The 19,332-nt window shown below is 54.7% G+C and overlaps 9 protein-coding genes across 9 annotated transcripts; 4 read left to right on the top strand and 5 right to left on the bottom strand.

Moving 5' to 3' along the window:
• Nucleotides 1–1,228: 1,228 nt before the first annotated feature.
• Nucleotides 1,229–2,530, bottom strand: BO86DRAFT_320819 (WD repeat-containing protein; the record flags this gene model as incomplete). The annotated part of the gene is made up of 3 exons (XM_025668315.1): nt 1,229–1,924; nt 1,995–2,307; nt 2,412–2,530. The coding sequence occupies 3 exons, from the start codon at nt 2,528–2,530 to the stop codon at nt 1,229–1,231; spliced, it is 1,128 nt and encodes a 375-aa protein (XP_025524328.1).
• Nucleotides 2,531–2,712: 182 nt separating this feature from the next.
• Nucleotides 2,713–3,276, top strand: BO86DRAFT_182930 (uncharacterized protein). The gene has a single exon (XM_025666606.1). The coding sequence runs from the start codon at nt 2,896–2,898 to the stop codon at nt 3,208–3,210; it is 315 nt and encodes a 104-aa protein (XP_025524327.1). The 5' UTR covers nt 2,713–2,895; the 3' UTR covers nt 3,211–3,276.
• BO86DRAFT_368763 (ribonuclease P protein subunit p40) lies at nt 3,112–5,132 on the top strand. The gene is made up of 7 exons (XM_025670219.1): nt 3,112–3,494; nt 3,542–3,686; nt 3,740–3,802; nt 3,868–3,969; nt 4,064–4,210; nt 4,299–4,668; nt 4,761–5,132. Exons 1-7 carry the CDS (start codon nt 3,351–3,353, stop codon nt 5,014–5,016), a joined length of 1,227 nt encoding a protein of 408 aa, XP_025524326.1. The 5' UTR covers nt 3,112–3,350; the 3' UTR covers nt 5,017–5,132.
• Nucleotides 5,133–5,312: 180 nt separating this feature from the next.
• On the bottom strand, nt 5,313–6,572 carry BO86DRAFT_391830 (DEAD/DEAH box helicase family protein). The gene has a single exon (XM_025672679.1). The coding sequence runs from the start codon at nt 6,477–6,479 to the stop codon at nt 5,340–5,342; it is 1,140 nt and encodes a 379-aa protein (XP_025524325.1). The 5' UTR covers nt 6,480–6,572; the 3' UTR covers nt 5,313–5,339.
• A 2,091-nt stretch (nt 6,573–8,663) lies between these two features.
• Nucleotides 8,664–10,585, bottom strand: BO86DRAFT_320875 (uncharacterized protein; the record flags this gene model as incomplete). The annotated part of the gene is made up of 2 exons (XM_025668319.1): nt 8,664–8,915; nt 8,993–10,585. 2 exons carry the CDS (start codon nt 10,583–10,585, stop codon nt 8,664–8,666), a joined length of 1,845 nt encoding a protein of 614 aa, XP_025524324.1.
• Nucleotides 10,586–11,044: 459 nt separating this feature from the next.
• BO86DRAFT_391828 (uncharacterized protein) lies at nt 11,045–12,001 on the top strand. The gene is made up of 2 exons (XM_025672678.1): nt 11,045–11,543; nt 11,658–12,001. Exons 1-2 carry the CDS (start codon nt 11,284–11,286, stop codon nt 11,743–11,745), a joined length of 348 nt encoding a protein of 115 aa, XP_025524323.1. The 5' UTR covers nt 11,045–11,283; the 3' UTR covers nt 11,746–12,001.
• Nucleotides 12,002–12,120: 119 nt separating this feature from the next.
• BO86DRAFT_368754 (carbon-nitrogen hydrolase family protein) lies at nt 12,121–13,257 on the bottom strand. Its single transcript, XM_025670218.1, has 5 exons — nt 13,188–13,257; nt 13,024–13,116; nt 12,686–12,969; nt 12,549–12,627; nt 12,121–12,491 (listed from the first exon to the last, which is right to left on the bottom strand). Exons 1-5 carry the CDS (start codon nt 13,197–13,199, stop codon nt 12,135–12,137), a joined length of 825 nt encoding a protein of 274 aa, XP_025524322.1. The 5' UTR covers nt 13,200–13,257; the 3' UTR covers nt 12,121–12,134.
• Nucleotides 13,258–13,397: 140 nt separating this feature from the next.
• Nucleotides 13,398–16,773, top strand: BO86DRAFT_345345 (exosome catalytic subunit DIS3). The gene is made up of 2 exons (XM_025669199.1): nt 13,398–13,685; nt 13,750–16,773. The coding sequence occupies exons 1-2, from the start codon at nt 13,490–13,492 to the stop codon at nt 16,656–16,658; spliced, it is 3,105 nt and encodes a 1,034-aa protein (XP_025524321.1). The 5' UTR covers nt 13,398–13,489; the 3' UTR covers nt 16,659–16,773.
• Nucleotides 16,774–16,910: 137 nt separating this feature from the next.
• BO86DRAFT_402824 (MCT family MFS transporter) lies at nt 16,911–18,484 on the bottom strand (the record flags this gene model as incomplete). The annotated part of the gene is made up of 2 exons (XM_025673889.1): nt 16,911–18,215; nt 18,269–18,484. The coding sequence occupies 2 exons, from the start codon at nt 18,482–18,484 to the stop codon at nt 16,911–16,913; spliced, it is 1,521 nt and encodes a 506-aa protein (XP_025524320.1).
• Between the last annotated feature and the right edge of the window lie 848 nt (nt 18,485–19,332).

Here is a 19,332-nt window from a genome sequence, read left to right as displayed (position 1 = left end):
ACGAGTCCAACCTGACCCAGACCCCTTCGACGCATCGCAAGGAAGCTGCGACTCCAGTTCCCGGTCCTCTTCAGTCGCGCAGCAGATCCGCCTCGAAGTCCGCCAAGCCAACCCCTCGCTGAGTGACGCAGCAGCAGCAGCCCACCGGCGCAAAAGACATCGCACCCAACAACAACAGCCCCCGACGTTCGGAGACGAGATCCACACCCCGGACCGAGACCTGAGCCATCCCGTGGTCGTCGACTACAGCGGCGGCAGCAGCAGTGTCGATCTGCGCACCGACTCGCTCTCCCCGGATGTGCCCTCCTCCTCCTCCGCCACCTCGTCGTACACGCGACTCAGCCCCCAGCAGCCGCCCGGGCTCGTCGCCAACAACAGCTTCATCGCCACCCCAGCCAGCTCCCTCGATGCGGCTGCCGCAGCTTGCAACACCAACTCGACCGCAGCAGCAAATCTCATGTTCGCCAATCCGGCGATCCCACTGGACGCTGGCGGTGGGTATCCCGATGTCTTCACCGGGGTCCCGCGATGGGACGTGAATGCGCTCGCGTTCTCGGGGCTCGATGGGTCCACCCTGGACAACAGCATGTCCGGCGGCCTGGACGGTCTCAGCGAGGCCCAGTGGGCGCAGCTTCTGACCACGAACTGGGACGCCTACCCGGATCCGAATATTCTGCCTTGAGAGAAATCCATTTACATATACACAGTTCCTGGGGGAAAACAAACAGAATGATGATCAATCACTATATAGAGCCGCTGGGCGGGAAATATCACGAGACTCACGAATTGTACATTGATGTGTGAGGTGGGGGGTATGATACTGAGTTGAGTTAGCATTTGGACATACCATACCCCATGAGATCATCTGTGTCAAGAATCAATATCGCCAATGCGTCCTACATCTTCGTAAACTTATACTAAGCTTTCGTGAAGTACTTCTCTATACTTTTTACAGAATAAGTCTTGTGACATTCGTTCCGTATCCGCAACTGTAAAAAAAGAAATGCAAAGTGAAAGAGAGCAACCAAGAACCATATGCGACCAGCAACCAGCAAACATGCCTTGACAACACAACACCGTAGAGACGCCTTGAAAATGGAAGACACCAGGGTTGGTTTGGCACGATAACCCTCTTACGATGGAGGGACATCATACACTGACAAACCCACAATTGTCTCTCGACAACACAACATCATAACATTCATCTTCTGAGCAGCAGCAGCAGCAACTACAAATTCCCGCCCGCCGCGCCGACGATCCTCAACCCACCATGGCCACTCCCATCGGCGGTGGTGGAGTATGCCAGCCAGTACCGCGAGGGATGCCAGGCGACGGCGGGGATGCCGGAGTTGGCGTTGCCGCCGACGGGGACGGTGTAGACGGACTCGCCGGTCTCGGCGTGGAAGACCTCGAGGCCGTTGCCGCCGCAGCCGACCTCGTCGCAGGCGCCGACGAGGAAGCGGCCGTCGAAGCTCCAGCTGACGCCGCGCACGGCGCCACCGTTGCTGCTGGAGACGGTGCGGCGGCAGATCCAGTCGGTGGTGTCCCACAGCGAGATCAGGGCGTCGCTGCCGCCGACGGCCAGGTAGCGGCCCGTCGGCGCCAGCGCGATGGACAGGCACGCCGAGGTGTGCGCTTGCAGCGTGTGCAGCAGGGAGAAGCTCGGGTACGACAGGATCTTGACCGTGCCCTCGCCCGTCGTGGCGAAGAGGTGCAGGTCCGGCGCGGCGGCGGTGGCGATGTGGTGCGAGAAGGTCGTTGCGTTGGTCTGCACGGGTTGTTGGTGGGGTTCGAGGGCTCGGTAGATGCTTGTTGCAGGGGTTGTTGTTGCTGCTGCGGCTGTGGGGGGTTTGTCGGTGAGGAGGGTGGTCGTGGGCGTCGGCGTGGAGAGGGATTCAATGGAGATGGGGATGAGGGTGTCGTCCTGGTGGGTTGAAGTGCTCGTCAGTAAGTCGGTGTGTTTGTTGTTGTCGTTGCAGCAGGGCTATACCAACCTTTCTCCCCACGATGAGGGTGCTGCCATCCGCAGACCAGGACAGCGTGAACGCCTCCGTGCCCACGTCCAGCCGGCTCACGCACGTCTTGGACCGCACATCCCAGAACCGCACCGTGCCGTCCGTCGAGCAGCTGGCTAGCTCCGAGTCCCGCGTGGGGTTGAAGACGACCTTCTCGATACCGGCCGTGTGGCCGCGCAATTCGGTGGAGTATTTGACTTGCGAGCGCTCAGGGTTCCAGATTCGGAGGGTGCGGTCGGCGGACCCAGTTGCAACTAGCTGGCCCGTGGGGTTCCAGGCGATTGTTCGGATACTGTGTGTGTTCAAATGCCGTCGGCTCGTATCAGTAGGAGTTCTGGATCCATGATGCTTTCATTGCTTCATGTCGTCGTCGGGGGAGCGGAGCGGAACACGCACGTGTGAGATCCCGGTCCACGCGCAACAGGATCATGGTAATTCTGAGTCTTTAGACTCCCAAAGTTGAAGGCAAATCGGTCTTTGGGGAGGAGGTTCCGGCGGGGAGGAGGGGGCGCCATTGCCGACTGGACGGTGGTGCTGCGATGCGGTCGCTGCTGCGGTGCGGGCACTGGCAGATTTGCGATTGCGGCGGGCTGCCAATCCGATGAGAAGCCCCGAGGGGCTGTTGTTGGTGGAGGTTGGAGTAATATTCCACACACGTAGACGAGGGGCAACCGGGCAACGGGCTGTGGCTTAAGTTGAGTCAGGACAATTGCAATTGAGAGAGTGGGAGGTTTGGCAGAAGGAAGAGGATGAGGAGCTGGAAAGTGAGCTCGAAAGTGCCGCGACGCGGAGTTCCAGTTGCGACTATCATTGCCCGCATCTCGGTGATTGGTCGGATCCCGGAGCTGTATCTTTATATGCGCATGCAGTAACTTATAGTATGTTCTTGAGACTGCAGCTCATGCTCTGTCTTCAAGTACTCCTTCCTATCGACTTTATCGCAGGGACACTCATCAAGGCTAATCCATTCCAGGCTGTTACTGACCATTCATTAGTTCTTTCCGTCAATTCGATTCCAAGCAATCCCATACGTAGTCACGGCGGGATCAGGTCAGGTGACCGACGAGGCCATGGATTGAATCCCTTCTCTCCAGGAGATATACTTGGGTTCTCAGCCAATAGTACAGAGGAGTCACGCTACAATACTTTCCATCTATTTTCACTGCTACTGGTACAATTTATCCGGGCTGTATAGCGGATCATCTCCGTGATCTCCTCACCAGCGAAACTGAAGGGAGCGATAAAACTCTCCGGGCTGGATCGCATCCGAGCTTTTTTCAATCGTTCAAATCGACAACAATCGCTCTCAACTCGTCTCGATAAACCTTCTACGTCATGTTAGAATTCAACGACGATGCGTCCAGGCGCGAGAAGTGCTTCACCAGCCTAGGACAGCTGCCGCCATTCATCGATCCTAAGCAGCCACCGACAAGAAAAGTCCCGTTCTCGGCCATTCTGGGCCATCCTTTCGTCCATACAGTATGTCCACCCACAACATAATGGAGCATTACTAACAACATCACCAGGTTGAAGTCACCTTACCAAAAGAGGCATACACGACCATCCAAACATCCTTGGACAGCAAACTACAGAAGCTCCGCTATGCGAGGGTGTTCATGTCCCTGTCGTCTCTACTGGAGACGGAATTCTTCAACACCTACATCAAGAAAGGTGGATTGCATTCTCACTCAGTGGTGGCTTAACTGTGCTGACTGCTTTCGCAGGAAACCTTCTTATGATCTCGGAGGGCCGATCAGGCTCAGACAGCGTCTTCACGCTCCGAGATGGTAGGCTTCCGCCTCAGCTCCGTCTGATTCCATGTCCAAACAAAGCCCACTAATCAAACCCCCAGGCATCTTGAAGCTTGAGCTCAGCAGGGAGATCTTCGAACGAACCGGTCTAACCGGCAAGCCCATCCGCAGCGGCGGCAGGAAACACGCGAAAGAGCGATACAGTACGGCCTCCCTCTTTCCAATGCCAATCAACCATCCAACCAACCCTCAACCTCCCTTGAAAGCAACGGAAGAAGAGGCTAACCCTCGAACCAGTCATCGAGCTCAACCTCCGCTTACCATCGATGCTCCACGGCAAGAAGGGCTTCAAGCGGATCGAATGGGCCTTCCAAAACGTCCTTACTCAATCCGTAGCCTGGCTCTTCTTCGACCTTTCATCCGAGACTAATGGCATCGCCGACGGTACCCCCAACCCTCTTTCCCCCCTTCCTAAACCGAACCCTATCCTCGAAGCATACTGCATACCGCAAAGCTAACACACCAGCACCAGACGACCTATCCCTCAAAGGCAACCACCCGCAAATCATCCGCTGCACGCCCGCCATCACCGAACACCCCCAAATCCTCGTTCCGCCTCTCGACACCCTCAAACTCATGGACCCATCCCCCCCCGCCACCGCCACCGCCACCACCACTGCCCACCAAGAGCAATTGCAAAACCAATGCGCCGAGATCTCCGAATGGCTGGCGATGGTCTCCCTCGCCTCGCCGCGCGTCACCGCCGCCGACGACGTGGACCCGTACCTGAGCCGCTACAGCGTGCCGGACGCGGACGGGGCCACACCGACCGACCTCGTGACTCTGCGGTGGCGCGGCCTGATCCCTCCCAAATGGATTGTGGGGTTGCTGGTGCATTTACTGTACGTTTTTTTCTGGGAAGAATTCCGGTTCCCCACTCCCACTCCCCAAAATCACCTGTATAAGAAACGGCTACTGACTCCTGTGGTGGTAGGCGCGAGACGGCTGCCGGTGGCTCTGCGGCCTCATCGTCCGCTTGGTTTGCTATCTCGGCGAATGCGCTGGGCCGGGAGGCGGTGGAGGCTCGGGATGGGTATTCGCTGTTGGTGCTTCCGGCGTTGATGCCTGCTGCGCCTTCGGGGAGGGGCGAGGATGATGCGAACGGGGGCAAGGATGCGATTGCGGCTGCTCGGCGGATGGGACGGCATTTTCTTAGTTGGGAGTTTGTGGGGGCGTCGGTTCTACAGTAACGGGGTTGATGTTCTGGAAACCGTTGGAAAAGCGTAATTGATTATACCCCCCGTGTTGGAGAACGTTATATCCAGATAAGAAGGTTTATGCTGCATGTATAGAGATGGCCACTTATGAGGTCTGAACATGCCGATGATGAGGTGATATCAGATCCATACCCCCAAAAAAAGAGATTCAAAGGAAATAACCCCAGTACTTCTGAACACACTCCCTGGTCCCAATTTCCACAAACTCATACCCAATAAATAAAACCCCAACGCTCATATGATATCTCTTTTTAAGCCAATGCATATCACAAAAACACAACACAAACACAAACAAATCATCCGACCAGGTCATTGACCACATCCTGCAGCACCGGTCGATTTCCAAGGACCTTGTTCCCACTCATCAGTTTTGCCCCCTTCTTGGCCGGTTTCCTCAGACCCTGTGGCGTGAGTCGTGCCTGCACGGGACTCAGCGGTTTGCGGACGCCGGACTTTCGGCCAGCAGCAGAAACGGGGGAGCTCTTTTTGGTCGGACTCGGCGTTGCTGCGGCTCTTCCATGCACCGACGAAGCCTGCGTTGAGCCCATGAGGTTGTCGGATTCGAAGACGTGGTTCTCGAGGGCATTCTTCGGCAGGTCGTAGATCCACCCGCGGTCTTGGACCAGCTTCACGTACTTGCCGAGGAGCTCGTTGCCGTCGCGCAGGGTGCTCTTGCTGCCGACCACGAGCAGCTTGGTGCGGGCGCGGGTCAGGGCGACGTTGACGCGGCGCCAGTCGCGGAGGAGGTCGCCGACGTGGTTGTCGGCGTTGCTCCGGACGCAGCTCAGGATCACGATCTCCTTGTCTCGGCCCTGGAACTTGTCGGCGGTGTGCATCTCGAGGTCCGGGAGGTGACGGCTGAGGTTGAGCTTGAGGAGGGACAGTTGGCTGCGGTAGAAGGTGATGACCCCGATGCTCCGGGCGGAAATGCCGCAGGAGATGAAGGCCTCCACGAGCTGGGTGCAGAGCTTGGCCTCGGTCGGGTTCACAATCCGGGAGCCGTTGGTTTCGTCCAGCGCAGGCGCGAAAAGGGTGTCTGTATTGACCAGGCGGGTCTTGGCTGACGGATCCACGAGATCGCGCAGCCAGCAGCGGCCTTGGCTTGTACCCAGGCAGATCTGTTTCTGATTTGGAGTCGGGGGAATCTGGCTGTGGTGATGCTGCTTGATCCCGTTGATGTTGGGGATTTTCAGAGAGCGTACGGCAACTTCCGGGGTACCGCACTTGAGGTGACCTGAGTAGATGAGGTTGTTGGAAAGAAGCATGATGTCTTCGCACATGCGGTATTGATGCTCCAGGTTGACAACCGACTCTGGATGGGCATCGGAAAGTAGCTTGAAAAGACTGACATCGAGACCACCTTCTTGAGCTTCTTTGTTCTGCACCAACGGCGGTAGCTGATAGTGATCACCGACAAGGATGAACGTCCTTGCCATTCGGATCGGGCCTAGACACACAGGAAGTGTGATCTGCGATGCTTCATCCACAATACAATAGTCGAAGATTCTCTGACTGAAGATACCGTGGCTGACCCCGAGGCAGGTCGTTGCTACCACCTGCGATTCCTCGTACGATGCCTTGAGCTCTTCAATGGTTTTCTTCGGAATGGCCGCGAGGTCAGCAAATTGCTGCACATCTGGATGCACCTTCGTAGGAGCACCGACGCGCAAAATGCGGAAGTTGTCATCCCGGATCTTCAGCAGAATATTGTCAACAGCAGTATGGGTATAAGAAGTGAGCAGAACACTTTTCCCTTGCGCGACTAAGGCGCGAATTATGTGGGCAATGGTTGTCGTCTTTCCCGTTCCAGGCATTCCAAGTACCAGCGCATAGTCTCGGGCACTCATGACTTTGTCGATCGCTTGTTTCTGGTCGACGTTCAAGTTCGCCTTGGCAACACCAGGCAGTGCATAGCCTGGCTCCATGGGTTTAAAGGAAGGTGCTTCACCCTCGATAATCAATCTCCGTAATTGCTTGGCTTGAAAAAGGTCCTTTTCCATCATGGAAACAAGGTTTGTGCGGACAATCGCCATACCGTTACTAAACTCATCCTTGTCTAGGCGATAAATAGTTTCTTCGTCCAATTCGACTGGCGGGGAGGAAACACCTTCGTCAAGTATCTCCATGATGCCTTTGAAAGACTGGTTGTGTTCGACGTCGAAGCCCTTCATCCGCGTCCTGCCGTGTAGCTTTCGATCAACCGTAACGGTGATGCGTTTCGCGCTGACCTGAACAACATAACCATTTGCAAGGGCAAAGTGGCCTTTCTCGTCGGAAACCACAATCGGCTCGCCTATACTGAGCTGGGATTCAGTGAAGGAGAAACCCGGAGGTGCTTGCTTCTTGCGGAAAGTGTATCGAAACCGGTTGATCTTGGGTCCATCCTTATCTTCATAGGTATGGTCAGGATCGATCACAACATCGCCGAAGCAGCGGCCGAGAGCTTCGCGCTCACTACTCAACAGAGTCCAGAGTTCGCGTTTGAACCTTGTCATGCTTTGTTCCTCTTTGGTCAACAATTCATCCCATTTCTTGAAAAACTCCTGGTGTTGTGGATTCAAGTGTTGGGTAGCTTTAACGAAATCGTCACCAAGACCACTCGTTTCTCCATCACCGTTATCAGCAAGCTTGTGGTAGATGAAGCAAGCGGTCTTCGAGTAGCACTTGTTACAAAATGCGGCCTTCTTGACCATTGGAGGCAGCTGTGTTCTTTGGCGCATGTACCCGACCACACGGTTTCGTTGTTGAATCATTTGGAGAAGCTCATGTCGAATGCCACGGATACGGATAATCTTCGATGTCTCAAGATAGTACAATAAGCCGAACGTGCAATCGACGTCTAGGGAGTCAAAGGATAGTTAGCGATCAGATTCAAGATGAGGTCACATCAGAATTCCATAGGTGTTCCAGCCTACCATAGCGGTCAGAAAGGAGCAGTGTGTAAAGCGCGGTTTGAGCCCGATGAGCTTGGTTTGTATCTCGGTTACCCGTCTTCAGTTCAAGAGGTACAACCAACGTTTTGTCCTGCCCTTGCTCTGAGCAGGCAACCTGAACCGTGGCATCGATATTGCCCTTGAGTCCGTACATCGGGGACCAAATATGCTCTTCAACCTCGAGGAGCTTATTTATACTCAAGCTAAGCTTGGAGTTATGTCGATCCTCGACGATCGAGTCCGCCTATGTTCAATTGTCAGCATTGCGCCTCACTCGGAGGGAGATTGCACTCACGCTTGGCTTCAGCTGGAGAAAGCGTTCTGCCCAATCCTGCACGCCTGGAACTCTGCTCATAACATATTCGATGGCTTCCGCGACGGTCATGCGGATCAAGTATAGATCCTCGATCCGCTTGACGATCACATCCTCCACCAGTAGCCTCAACGAAGCCGTATCCCATCGGTTAACCTTAATAGCTTCTTGGAACAGCTCGTGGAATATGTTGCCAAAGACCTGTGCTTTCCCCACATCGGTTGTGTTTTTAATGCGTTCTTGAAGGGCAGCACGACGCTGGCAAGTGATCGAATCGGCCACGATAGTCGCCGATACGAGGTGATCCGGATGAAGTATCACCATGTTAGCAGTATCGTCAACTACGCATTGACCTGCGGCGTCAAATTCTCCGATCAGATGAATATACGATTCCTTGGTACACGGGCTATCGAACCAGGACTCCCGAAGAATAACCACTTTTTTGTCTTCCTTAGCCCGCTCATCTTGTACGAGTAGCACCTGTTTACAGTGTCAATAATGGGGGCTTTGAGGGCGTGCAGTGGGCTGACCTGTTCTGGTTGGACACGTCCTCTGGGGTTGGTATACGCTGACTCCGCAATATCAATAATCAAATAGCGCTTAATAGCTTGCCGACTTCTAAGGTTCTAGAGTAGGTATACTTAGCATATTTATAACGAGCATTGATTCACTAGGAGAGACAAACATGATCCGTTCCATCTACTCCTGATTGCCTCATAGAATGTTCGATAGCATCCATGTCTAAGCTACCATCGTCAAACTCATCACCAGAGGAAATGTCAGGATCCTTTCTCGTCTCATTGGATGTTCCAACTGCCGATGCAAAATAGCGCTGAGGCCCAGTGCCGGACAGCGGCTGTTCCGGCACATTTGGCCCTTTGGGTATGGGCCTTGCAAGTTTCACGCTTGGCGTCTTGTCACACTCGGCAAGAAGATCTTCTATATTGTCGGAAAAATCATCATCAAAGTCATCATCGAATTCATCACCGTTAAGTTCGAACTCGTTTTCATTTGTCATGGTCACATCCAGTTTTGAAGTGGCTGTGCCGGTAGTAGCAAAAGTCACCCTCTTCTGGAGGAGGGGAGCCCCTCCATTCGGCGGCATTGACGTCGAGGTGGCAGGCTGGATATCTTCTGCAACATCGCGCGACGGGTTGGTATCCACGAAAGGATCCATCGAAGCTTCTGCAAGTTCAAGAAAGTCATCATCGAAGTCATCATCTCCATAGTCCGAAGACAAGTCGTCGACAATTTCTGCAGTCTGCGGCGCGTTCTCAGCCCCTACGGAAACAATCGCGTTATCAGTCTTCTTAGGAGAGCTGCTAGGACTTCTGCCGTCTGTTGGGGACGCCAGATGACTTTTGGATGCGTTACCGCGCTTTGGTACGGGAGAAGAGTCTGGCGCAAATGATCTTTCAGGAACCTTTTGTAGAGTCTTTTCCATCTGCCTAACGAGAGTGCTGAGGTTGGAGGCTTGATTGTTGCCCGAATTGACGACATTGCTCCTTGTCCTAGAGAAGATGCTGCGACCCGTACCGAACCTTTCGTTATCGACTCTTTTGCGCTTCGCCTTGGAAGTAGGCCATTCGGCATTGCAGCTATTCGACCGTCTCAGCCCGGACGAGCCTCGACCCGTTCGGGCTGATACAGGTGTCTGTGGGGAAGATGAAAGCAAATGCGCAAATCGTGGTTGAGGGAGCTCGCCAGTACCATTGGCAAGGGACTTGCCCACATAGTTGTTCCATAGTTCGGTGGCAAGGTCATGCTGGGGAGTTCTGATCAAGGATTGGTCGTTTGGCAAGTCAATCGATTCTCTCCGCTTGCTTTTCGAGGTTGCTGCCAAGGGAGAACTCGTTGGCGACGAGTTGCGGCGACGTTTCTTGCCGTGCAATGCAGGTGTTTGTGACATCGGATCGGCATTGGAGCTCGCGGGGGCATGTTGCCAGGTGACGTAGTCTTCGGGCGTAAACTCTTGCCCCGGGGCACTATTGAACGCATCCTCGGCATTGCTGATTAGATCTGCGAGGGGTATTCGATTTCCTGGTGTTTGGGGACATTCTCGGATAGGCTTAGGTTCAGTTACTTCAATCGTAGGTGGGTTGATATCCGATTCTGGTTGCTGTTTTTCCACGACACCATTCAGCCACGATGTTTGATTCTCCTTGTTGGCATGGTCTGTTGTTGCCGGCTTCTGAGGGGTCTTGTCTAAAGTTTGAGCGTCTTTGCTGTATCGAAAAGCGTTCAATTTCGAGCGGGATTGCGAAGATATTTTGTATGCTCCTGGAGGTTTGTTCATGGTGTTCATTGCTGGTTGTGATCGTGGAGTCGGAGATTAAGCCGACATCGCGATCACGGAAGTCTGAACAATATCTTCAGCAACGGAGCGGAGCGATGGATAACGATGGACAGCGCAGAAAATGGAGCTGTAGATTGCACCTACATTCAATGGGCAATTGATGGATTCTTGCTGAGTAAAGTGGTAGAAGACGAAAACTGGAGCAGTCGATGTAGATTCAACATAACTTGGTAGATGCAAGTGCAATGAATGCACGCACGATGCGATAAGCCGATCGATCTGATTAGTCCTCAACGCGTCGCGCGTCGAGTGTTCCTGCCTCAGGTGTAACTCCCGTCTACACCTTTGCCTGCGATATCAGGCAGAAAGGCGGTACAGGAAATTTGCCCAGTTGGGACTAGTGGCTGGAACCCCAGCAAGTCATCGGCCTTTTGCGGCTTCTGAACATCAACCGCTCGACCGACTCGTCACCCCTCCACCTAGCTCTTCCTACCGCTCAGACGAAAGAATTCGATCTCGAAGTCGCCCAATTGACTCCATTATTACCATCGCTGGTCGACCGGATTGTTGAACTCGGTGTCCCGTGCCATTAGCCCTTGCTTCATCGCCTCAGACAGGGATCCTCACCCGCCACCGCCTGTCCCATCTTGTGCAGCTTGAGGTCTCCCAAACCTCCACAGTCATACGCCACATTCACAATGTCTGCTCGCCCATTGTCGTCTTGCCTTCGCGCCCGGTGCTCTACCCTCCGGGCTCAGAATGTCCAGGGTTTCTCGACCCGCAGCAACCTCCGTGCCGCCGACCACGGTGACCACTATGATCCCCCGACTGGATACCTCTTTGGCCTAAAGCCTGGCCAGAAATATCAGAAGGAAGGCTGGGAGAACATCTGGTACTACGGATTCATCGGCAGTCTGCTAGTCACCGGCGTCGCATATGTTTTCAAGCCCGACACCTCGTGCGTCCAACCCTCGCCCAGTGCCCCCAGGCTCCTCGGCTAGCTTCCTTGTCTCACGGAGCTATCTTGATGATGGAGTCACTTTGATCTTCCCTTGCTGACCGGCATTCTTAGGATACAAACATGGGCTCTCGAGGAGGCTCGCCGGCGGCTGGAGGCCGAGGGCATCTTGGAGGACCCTGACAAGGCTCAGCGCAAGTAAAGCGCACTAGTCCAAATTCCCCCTTGTACTTTGTACATAGATTGGCCGGGCGTGGAAGACGGTTGTTGATCGAATGGTTACACGTGTTATCAGGCACATACCGGTTCGATCCTAGACAGGGTTCTCCATTTCACTGTTCGCTTTTCTTTCCTTTCTTTCCTGTTACCTGCGTGTGTCTTGTCGTCTTATATCCTTTCATTGGCTCGCTTTATGAACTTAGGAGCGGAAGAGAAAATAAATCAAGACTCTTTGGTCACAATCAACCCATGCAGTCATTATAGTACCTTCTACAAATGGTAAGAAAATCTTTCCGGAGTGGGCCATGCTTTCAACGATTGGTAGACAACTGGATTTGAGGCCATCCCTCTGTACGAGGTTGCTATCGAGGGCTATACCTGCGGATATATATCTGTACGTCTAAGTAAGGGCATTTCCCTCCGAACCTTAGCAAGAAGCTCCAAGTCGATGTCAGCAACAGCGATTTGCGGTTCCTCATACTCATCTCCGAGACTCGCTACCACCTCACCCCAGGGATTCACAATCAACGAATGGCCATAGCTGATGCGCTTCTCGTTGTGTGGTCCTGCCTGTGCAGCTGCTATCACATAAGACTGTGTTTCGATGGCTCTAGCCCGCAGAAGTGTCTCCCAGTGCGCTCTACCAGTAGGGACTGTAAAGGCGGATGGGTAGGCGATGATCTGGGCATCTTGCCGCCTGAGAGCAAGACTGAGCTCCGGGAAGCGCAACTGTAAAATGTGTCAGCCGATATGAATACAAATTGAAGGTCATGGGAAATAACCCACGTCAAAGCAGATAGATAAGCCCACGCGCCCAATAGGCGTTTCGAAAGGCGGCAAGATCTCCATGCCCTTCTCAACACTCCTGTACGTCAAGATCAGTAAGTTGGGTTCAGCTAGCAGCAACTGTAGGATTTACTCACGCGCTTTCTTTCAGCACCGGGCCGCCTTTGATGTCGACGTCGAACAGGTGAACCTTTTGGTAGCGCTGTATTATGGAACCCTTGTCATCAATCCAGATGAGAGTGTTCTTCGTCCTATCATTAGATGCCGGCTCATGAATTCCAACATTGATATGAAGCTTAGCTAGTCGAGCCTCTTTCTGTAGACCTAGGACGAATTCACTATCCTGCACGGAGCGCGCAAGAGATATCGTCTCAGCAGGCGAGGAACCAATGTAATCTGAGGCTTCGGGGAGAAACAATGCCTGGTATAGCTTATATTAACAAGAAGCATCGGACCGTATCCTGGGTAATCTTACTTTTGCACCAGCTGCAGCTGCTTTGCGAACCAGCGTTTGGCATTGTGCCAGATTGGCCGCCAGGCTCGCAGTCGAGCATAGTTGACCAACAGCCTATAGCATCAAGGCACATGTATCAGTGATTTGATGCGATAGAGAATATGAAAGGTCAAATAAGCGCCTACTGCAAGAACCATCTTAACCGATCAACTTAAATCTGAGGGATTCGCACACGATTACAGACAACAATATACGTGAAGTGGGACAATGATGGAATATGTCTTCTTATCACGGCATCGCTTAGTAGATGCAGATGCAATTACGTCGGCAGACTTTCCCGATCCGGGCGCCGACATTGCCATCCCGCTTCAAATCCGCAGAACTGGGCGAACCTCCGCCGACAGCCATCACCAACCAACCATCTTCTAACATTTCTGTCGCTTCGATACACAGCGCTGATTACAAGCGCAGTTGCGACCCAGACAGAATGAAGAGCTTACGGAGAGATCTCTCCTCGAACCCGCAGGCTCAAAATGTCACCAGCAAAATCTTCGTCCGGTCCACGAAAAGTGGGAAGGTGCAAAAGATCGTTCGCGAGCTCTATCTAAGACAGGATATCCCATGCTCGTCGAAGCTTTGCTCGGTGTGTCCGTCCGTTGCGCCTGCGGATGCGAATGGAAACAGTGAGCAAGAGACCTGTGGTCCTGGTTGACGGTGGAAACTGGCTAATGCGACGGTTTATCTTAGTTACGCCGTTCGTCCTCTCCGAACAACCCGCGGGCACCAAAGCTTTCCCTCGCGGCCATTACCTGGTTCCTGATACGAATGCGCTGCTGAATGGAATGGACCTTTTTGAACACACCGGAGCCTTTTACGATGTCATCATTCTACAGACCGTCCTCGAGGAGCTGCGGAACCAGTCTCTCCCCCTCTACAACCGTTTGCTTTCGCTGATCAAAACCGACGAGAAGCGCTTCTATCTGTTCTTCAACGAGTTTCGCCTGGAGACCCATGTTCGACGTGGCCCCGATGAGTCGATCAACGACCGAAATGACCGAGCCGTTAGAGCCGTAGCGAAGTGGTACATGGGACATCTGCTGTCGACGGCTAAGAAAAGCAAAAAGGAGCGTTCAATCCCGGCGATCGTGGTCATCACCGACGACAAGGAGAACCTGCGGAAGTCGAAGGAAGAGAACATCACCGCGCTGTCACTGACCGATTACGTCTCGGGTCTTGAGGATTCCGACAGGTTACTGGACATGATCAACGAGTCGAGAGAGGCGAGAGAAGCCAAGGGCGCACGCGGCGAGCTCTTCTACCCCGAATACTACACCATGTCGAAACTCCAGACGGGCCTGAGGGCGGGAACGTTGCACCAGGGTGTTTTCAACGTTTCGCCGTACAACTACTTGGAGGGCTCGGTTAATGTTCCAGCCTTTGACAAGCCTCTACTGATCCTTGGCCGCGACAACAGCAACCGAGCCATCTCTGGAGATGTCGTCGTGATCGAAGTGCTGCCTAAGGACCAGTGGAAGACACCATCGACCAAGCTTGTGGACGAGGAGGCTGTGACCAAGAATGATAACCCAGATGCTGAGGACAACGAGGCGGTTGTCACTGAAAGAGAACGGAAAGCGTTGCAGGAGGAAGTCAAGAAAGCCCATGGAAAGAATTCAGAGGGCAGACCACAGCCAACGGCCAAGGTTGTCGGTGTGATGAAGCGGAATTGGCGGCAGTATGTTGGTCATGTCGATTCGAGCTCAGCAGGCTCTCAGACCAGCTCGAGTCGACGACAGCAGAATGTCTTCGTTCTGCCCATGGATAAGCGTGTGCCGAAGATCAGACTACGCACTAGACAAGCTGCTGATCTCATGGGCCAACGCATCTTGGTCACTATTGACGCTTGGGACCGCGATTCACGATATCCCACCGGACACTTCATCCGGTCGCTGGGAGAACTGGAAACCAAAGGAGCTGAGACGGAGGCTCTGTTGCTTGAATATGACGTTCAGTACAAGCCCTTCCCGAAGGCTGTCCTCGACTGCCTCCCTGCAGAGGGCCATGACTGGAGAGTGCCCGCGAGCAAAGACGACATTGGCTGGAAAGGGCGGAGGGATCTTCGAGACCTTCTTATCTGCAGTATCGACCCCCCGGGCTGTCAGGATATCGATGATGCTCTGCACGCACGGCCATTGCCGAATGGCAACTTCGAAGTCGGTGTTCACATCGCCGATGTTTCACATTTCGTCAAGCCCAACAACGCGATGGACCTCGAGGCATCGCAGCGTGGAACCACGGTGTACCTTGTCGACAAGCGTATTGATATGTTGCCGCACTTGCTCGGTACCGATCTCTGCTCCCTAAAGCCCTACGTGGAGCGGTACGCCTTCTCCGTCCTGTGGGAAATGACCCCCAACGCGGAGGTCGTGTCCGCCGATTTCACCAAGTCGGTGATCCGGTCCCGCGAAGCCTTCAGCTACGAGAAGGCGCAGAAGCGGATCGACGACCCGAAGCAGACCGACGAACTCACCGAGAGCATGCGCACCCTGCTGCGCTTCTCCAAGATCCTCCGCCAGAAGCGCATGGACGCCGGTGCGCTGAACCTGGCCTCGCCCGAAGTCCGGATCGAGGCGGACAACGACGAGGTGGGCGATCCGCTGGCCGACGTCAAGACCAAGGCGATGCTCGAGACGAACAGCCTGGTCGAGGAGTTCATGCTTCACGCCAACATCACCGTCGCCACCAAGATCTACAGCACCTTCTCGCAGACGGCCATGCTCCGCCGCCACGCGACCCCGCCCCCGCAGAACTTCGAGGAGCTCATCAACCAGCTCACGAAGAAGCGCGACCTGCGGCTCGACGTGTCCAGCTCGCGGGCGCTGGCCGACTCGCTCGACCGCTGCGTCGACGCGCAGAACCCCTTCTTCAACACCCTGGTCCGCATCCTGGCCACGCGCTGCATGACCTCGGCCGAGTACTTCGTCGCGGGCGCGCACGCCGAGTCCGAGTTCCGGCACTACGGCCTGGCCTCGCCGATCTACACGCACTTCACCTCGCCGATCCGCCGGTACGCCGACCTGCTGGTCCACCGCCAGCTGGCGTCCGCCATCGGCTACGAGGGCGAGGACGGCCGCGCCGTCGTCGAGGGCGTCATGACCCGCAACCGCCTTGAGGACATCTGCCGCAACATCAACTACCGCCACCGCAACGCCCAGTTCGCCGGCCGCGCCAGCATCGAGTACTACGTCGGCCAGGCGCTCAAGGCCCGCGGCGAGAAGATGGCCGCCGACGGCGTGGACGGCGGCATCGAGGAGGAGGGCTACGTCATGCGCGTCTTTGAGAACGGCGTCGTCGTCTTCGTGCCCCGCTTCGGCATCGAGGGCGTCGTCCGCCTCGAGGACTTCGTGCTGCCCAAGGACGCCGCCCTGCGCACCGTCGCCGAGCGCCGCGAGCTCGTCGTCCGCCGCCAGAGCGACTTCGACAGCGAGGAGTACACCCTCCGCGTCTCGGACAAGGGCGACGCCGACCAGGCGCACGGCGTCTCCGTCGAGCTGTTCCAGAAGGTCAATGTCAACGTCAGCTCCGTCAAGGAGGAAGGCGGCCGTGGCGCCGGAAAGCGGAGAGTCCGCATCTTGATCCTGGGCCAAGGCGCTTGAACCTACTTTGCGGGAAATACAACAAAAGGGAAAAAAGTGAAATCATCGATCGATTTATGACTGGCATAATATAAGAGGATTTGGGCGTCTACCGGTGTCTCGCACGTAGGATGACTGTACTAGATTTAAGATGTGTTCAATCTAACTTTCTATTCTATGTAACAAGATCCGAGATCTAATGATCCTGTACGGAGTACATGTTGAACCTTTCAACTCTTCCCCTTTTCTCCTACTCTGTACTGATTCTCCATACTATACTCTCTGCAACGACACCAGCCCACGTAATAAGCTGATCGGAGACCAAAGGTGCGACTTTGACAATCTTCGCGTTGTTACCTGGTTTTCCATCACCGTCGCACCGGTTTCGATCCTTGAACCCCCGGGGGCATCCTTGACCCCGGTCTGAGGAGACGAATCATGCAGCGATTTCTCGGTGGCTACCTGCGCTATGTCCCTAATCTTCCACGCCCGGACTAGCCAAAGACACAGAGCCGCGCCTATGTACATGAAGCCGGTGAAGATCTGCACGCGCAGATACGCCGCGTCTCCAGCGTGATTGTTGCGCAACAGCAAAGCGATGGCTTCTGACACGGTGCAAGGAGGTACCAATACCAACCACGTGATGCTCAGTCCGCTGGGCAGATCCCGGAGCCCGATAATCTCGCTCGCGACGGGGGCGACGGTAGCCCAGTAGGTGCCAGAGACCGTGCCGACCAGCACGGCAAAGAAGCATACTACGCCCATACTGCGCGCAAACGTCCAGATGACGAGACAGAAAAGACCGCACAGGAATGTGAGGAAGGTGGCGATGTTGATGCGGCCGAGGCGGTCGCTGAACATGCCAACGAAGGGGCGGCCGAGGCCCTGGCCGAGGTTCAGGAGGGCGCTTACCACACTGCCCTGGTGGGAGGTCAGGCCCACAGAAAGGGCGAAGTTGGCGACACTGAAGAGCAGCGCAACGTAGCCAAGCATGCTGAAGACGCCCCAGCCGAGAAACAGCAGGAATTCCGGCCGCTTGAGGAGCGGCAGCGCAAAAGCCTGGTGTCGGCTGCCCACGGCCTTGTTGCGATCACGCAGGAGATTGGCGCACACCAGGTTGACAACGCAGGCGGTGATGCCGAGGATGCGAAAGGCCCAGGGCAGGCCTAGGCGAGGGATCATGGCGCCGACAGCGAGCGAGTACATGAGACCACCGAGGCCAGACCCGGCGGCGTTGATCCCCATGGCCAGGCTACGGCGCCGTGAGAACCATTGCGGGATGATACCGACAGTGCCGACGAAAAGAAAGCCCATGCCCCAGCCAAAACAGACCCCTTGGCTGAGGAAAATGTGCCATCGTTGTGTTGCAAACGAGGACCCGATGAGCGAGAGCGTCTCAAAGAAAACACCCAGGTTGAGGGTTAGGCGCGTGCCGAAAACATGGATAAGGTACGTGGCCACAGGGGCCACGAGAAGTGCACACGATATACTCAAGCCACCAGTAAAGGCGTAGGAGAGGGCGGAGGTATTGGGGAACACATCATGGGAGAGGTAGTAGGAGAGAAACACGCCGTAACTCTGTATTGGTCGGTTAGCCGTGGGAATCTCCTACATGAATCACGACTACTGACGCTGTTGATGCCCCAAGTGTGGGCATTGATCCAGAACACACAGGCAACACAGACCCAGCCATATCCTCCATCCGGGGGAACGTCTTGCTCATACTTGGACTCAGCGTCCAGCGGGGCAGACTGATGTGGATTATCCAGATCAGAGGAGGGTTCTAAGTTTGGATCGCTATCATGTTGTCGTGAATGTATAGTGTCGATTGGAGCAGTATCTGCCATTATTAATCACAGCCAGCCTGCAAGGATAGAGTTCCGAGAGCACGAGTCTTTAGGTTGGAGCTCGTTGGTTGACTTCGATCAGGCTCAGGACATGAAGCGCAGTGCGGATTTGTCCCAGACGTGTGTCAATCCCAGCCATGGGCCATGAAGAAGTAAATCAGACGGCCAAAAGGAGGAGAACAAGTGCATCTCGAAGGATGAAGGGGAGGCGTCAAGCAGAGACAGAGGCTAAAGCGAACGATGTGTCATTGATCCATCCTTCTACTAACGAGATTTGGGCCCATATCTAGCCAGTCAAGAGCCATTAATGGGCAGAGGTCGGCGACTTGTCCGACTCGAACAGAGCCCATCATTGGCCCAAAAGTAATTTCCACACATGGAGGAGGAGCAACTGGGCTCTATGAAAGGGTAACGGGGTCCTGATATGCCGATTGACCCGGTGCGGAGTCCGGGGAGGAAACGAGTAGCGTCGGTTGGTTGCGCCAGATGACCGATGACAGCAGCTCCATATCATCTCCACCGCGACGATGTGAATCCGGGGTTCAGATCAAGGCGAGTCCATTTCTAGAATTGCGCAATTCCAGGATGTTGGTGATGTTGGTGATGCAGACATGGTCTGAAGACAGAGCCCGAGAGCCACGTGTGGCTGTACGCCATGATGAAACATGGCTGCTATGTAAGTGCAATGTATCACGCAGAAGATTGCGGAAGATTGCGGAAGGTTTCAAGGTTGTCACTATCGGGCATGCTTGGGCACTGCACTGCACTGGCACTGCAATCAGAGGCTCTTACCGCTTTGGGAATCGTCTCAGCATCCCAGCTGAAAGAAACGGTGCTAACCTGACCAG

The sequence above is a fragment of the Aspergillus japonicus genome (genome assembly GCF_003184785.1).
Source record: "Aspergillus japonicus CBS 114.51 unplaced genomic scaffold BO86scaffold_58, whole genome shotgun sequence".
Classification (NCBI taxonomy): Eukaryota; Fungi; Ascomycota; class Eurotiomycetes; order Eurotiales; family Aspergillaceae; genus Aspergillus; species Aspergillus japonicus.
The sequence above is the reverse complement of the archived record's forward strand: the minus strand, read 5'-3'. Positions and strand labels throughout refer to the sequence as shown.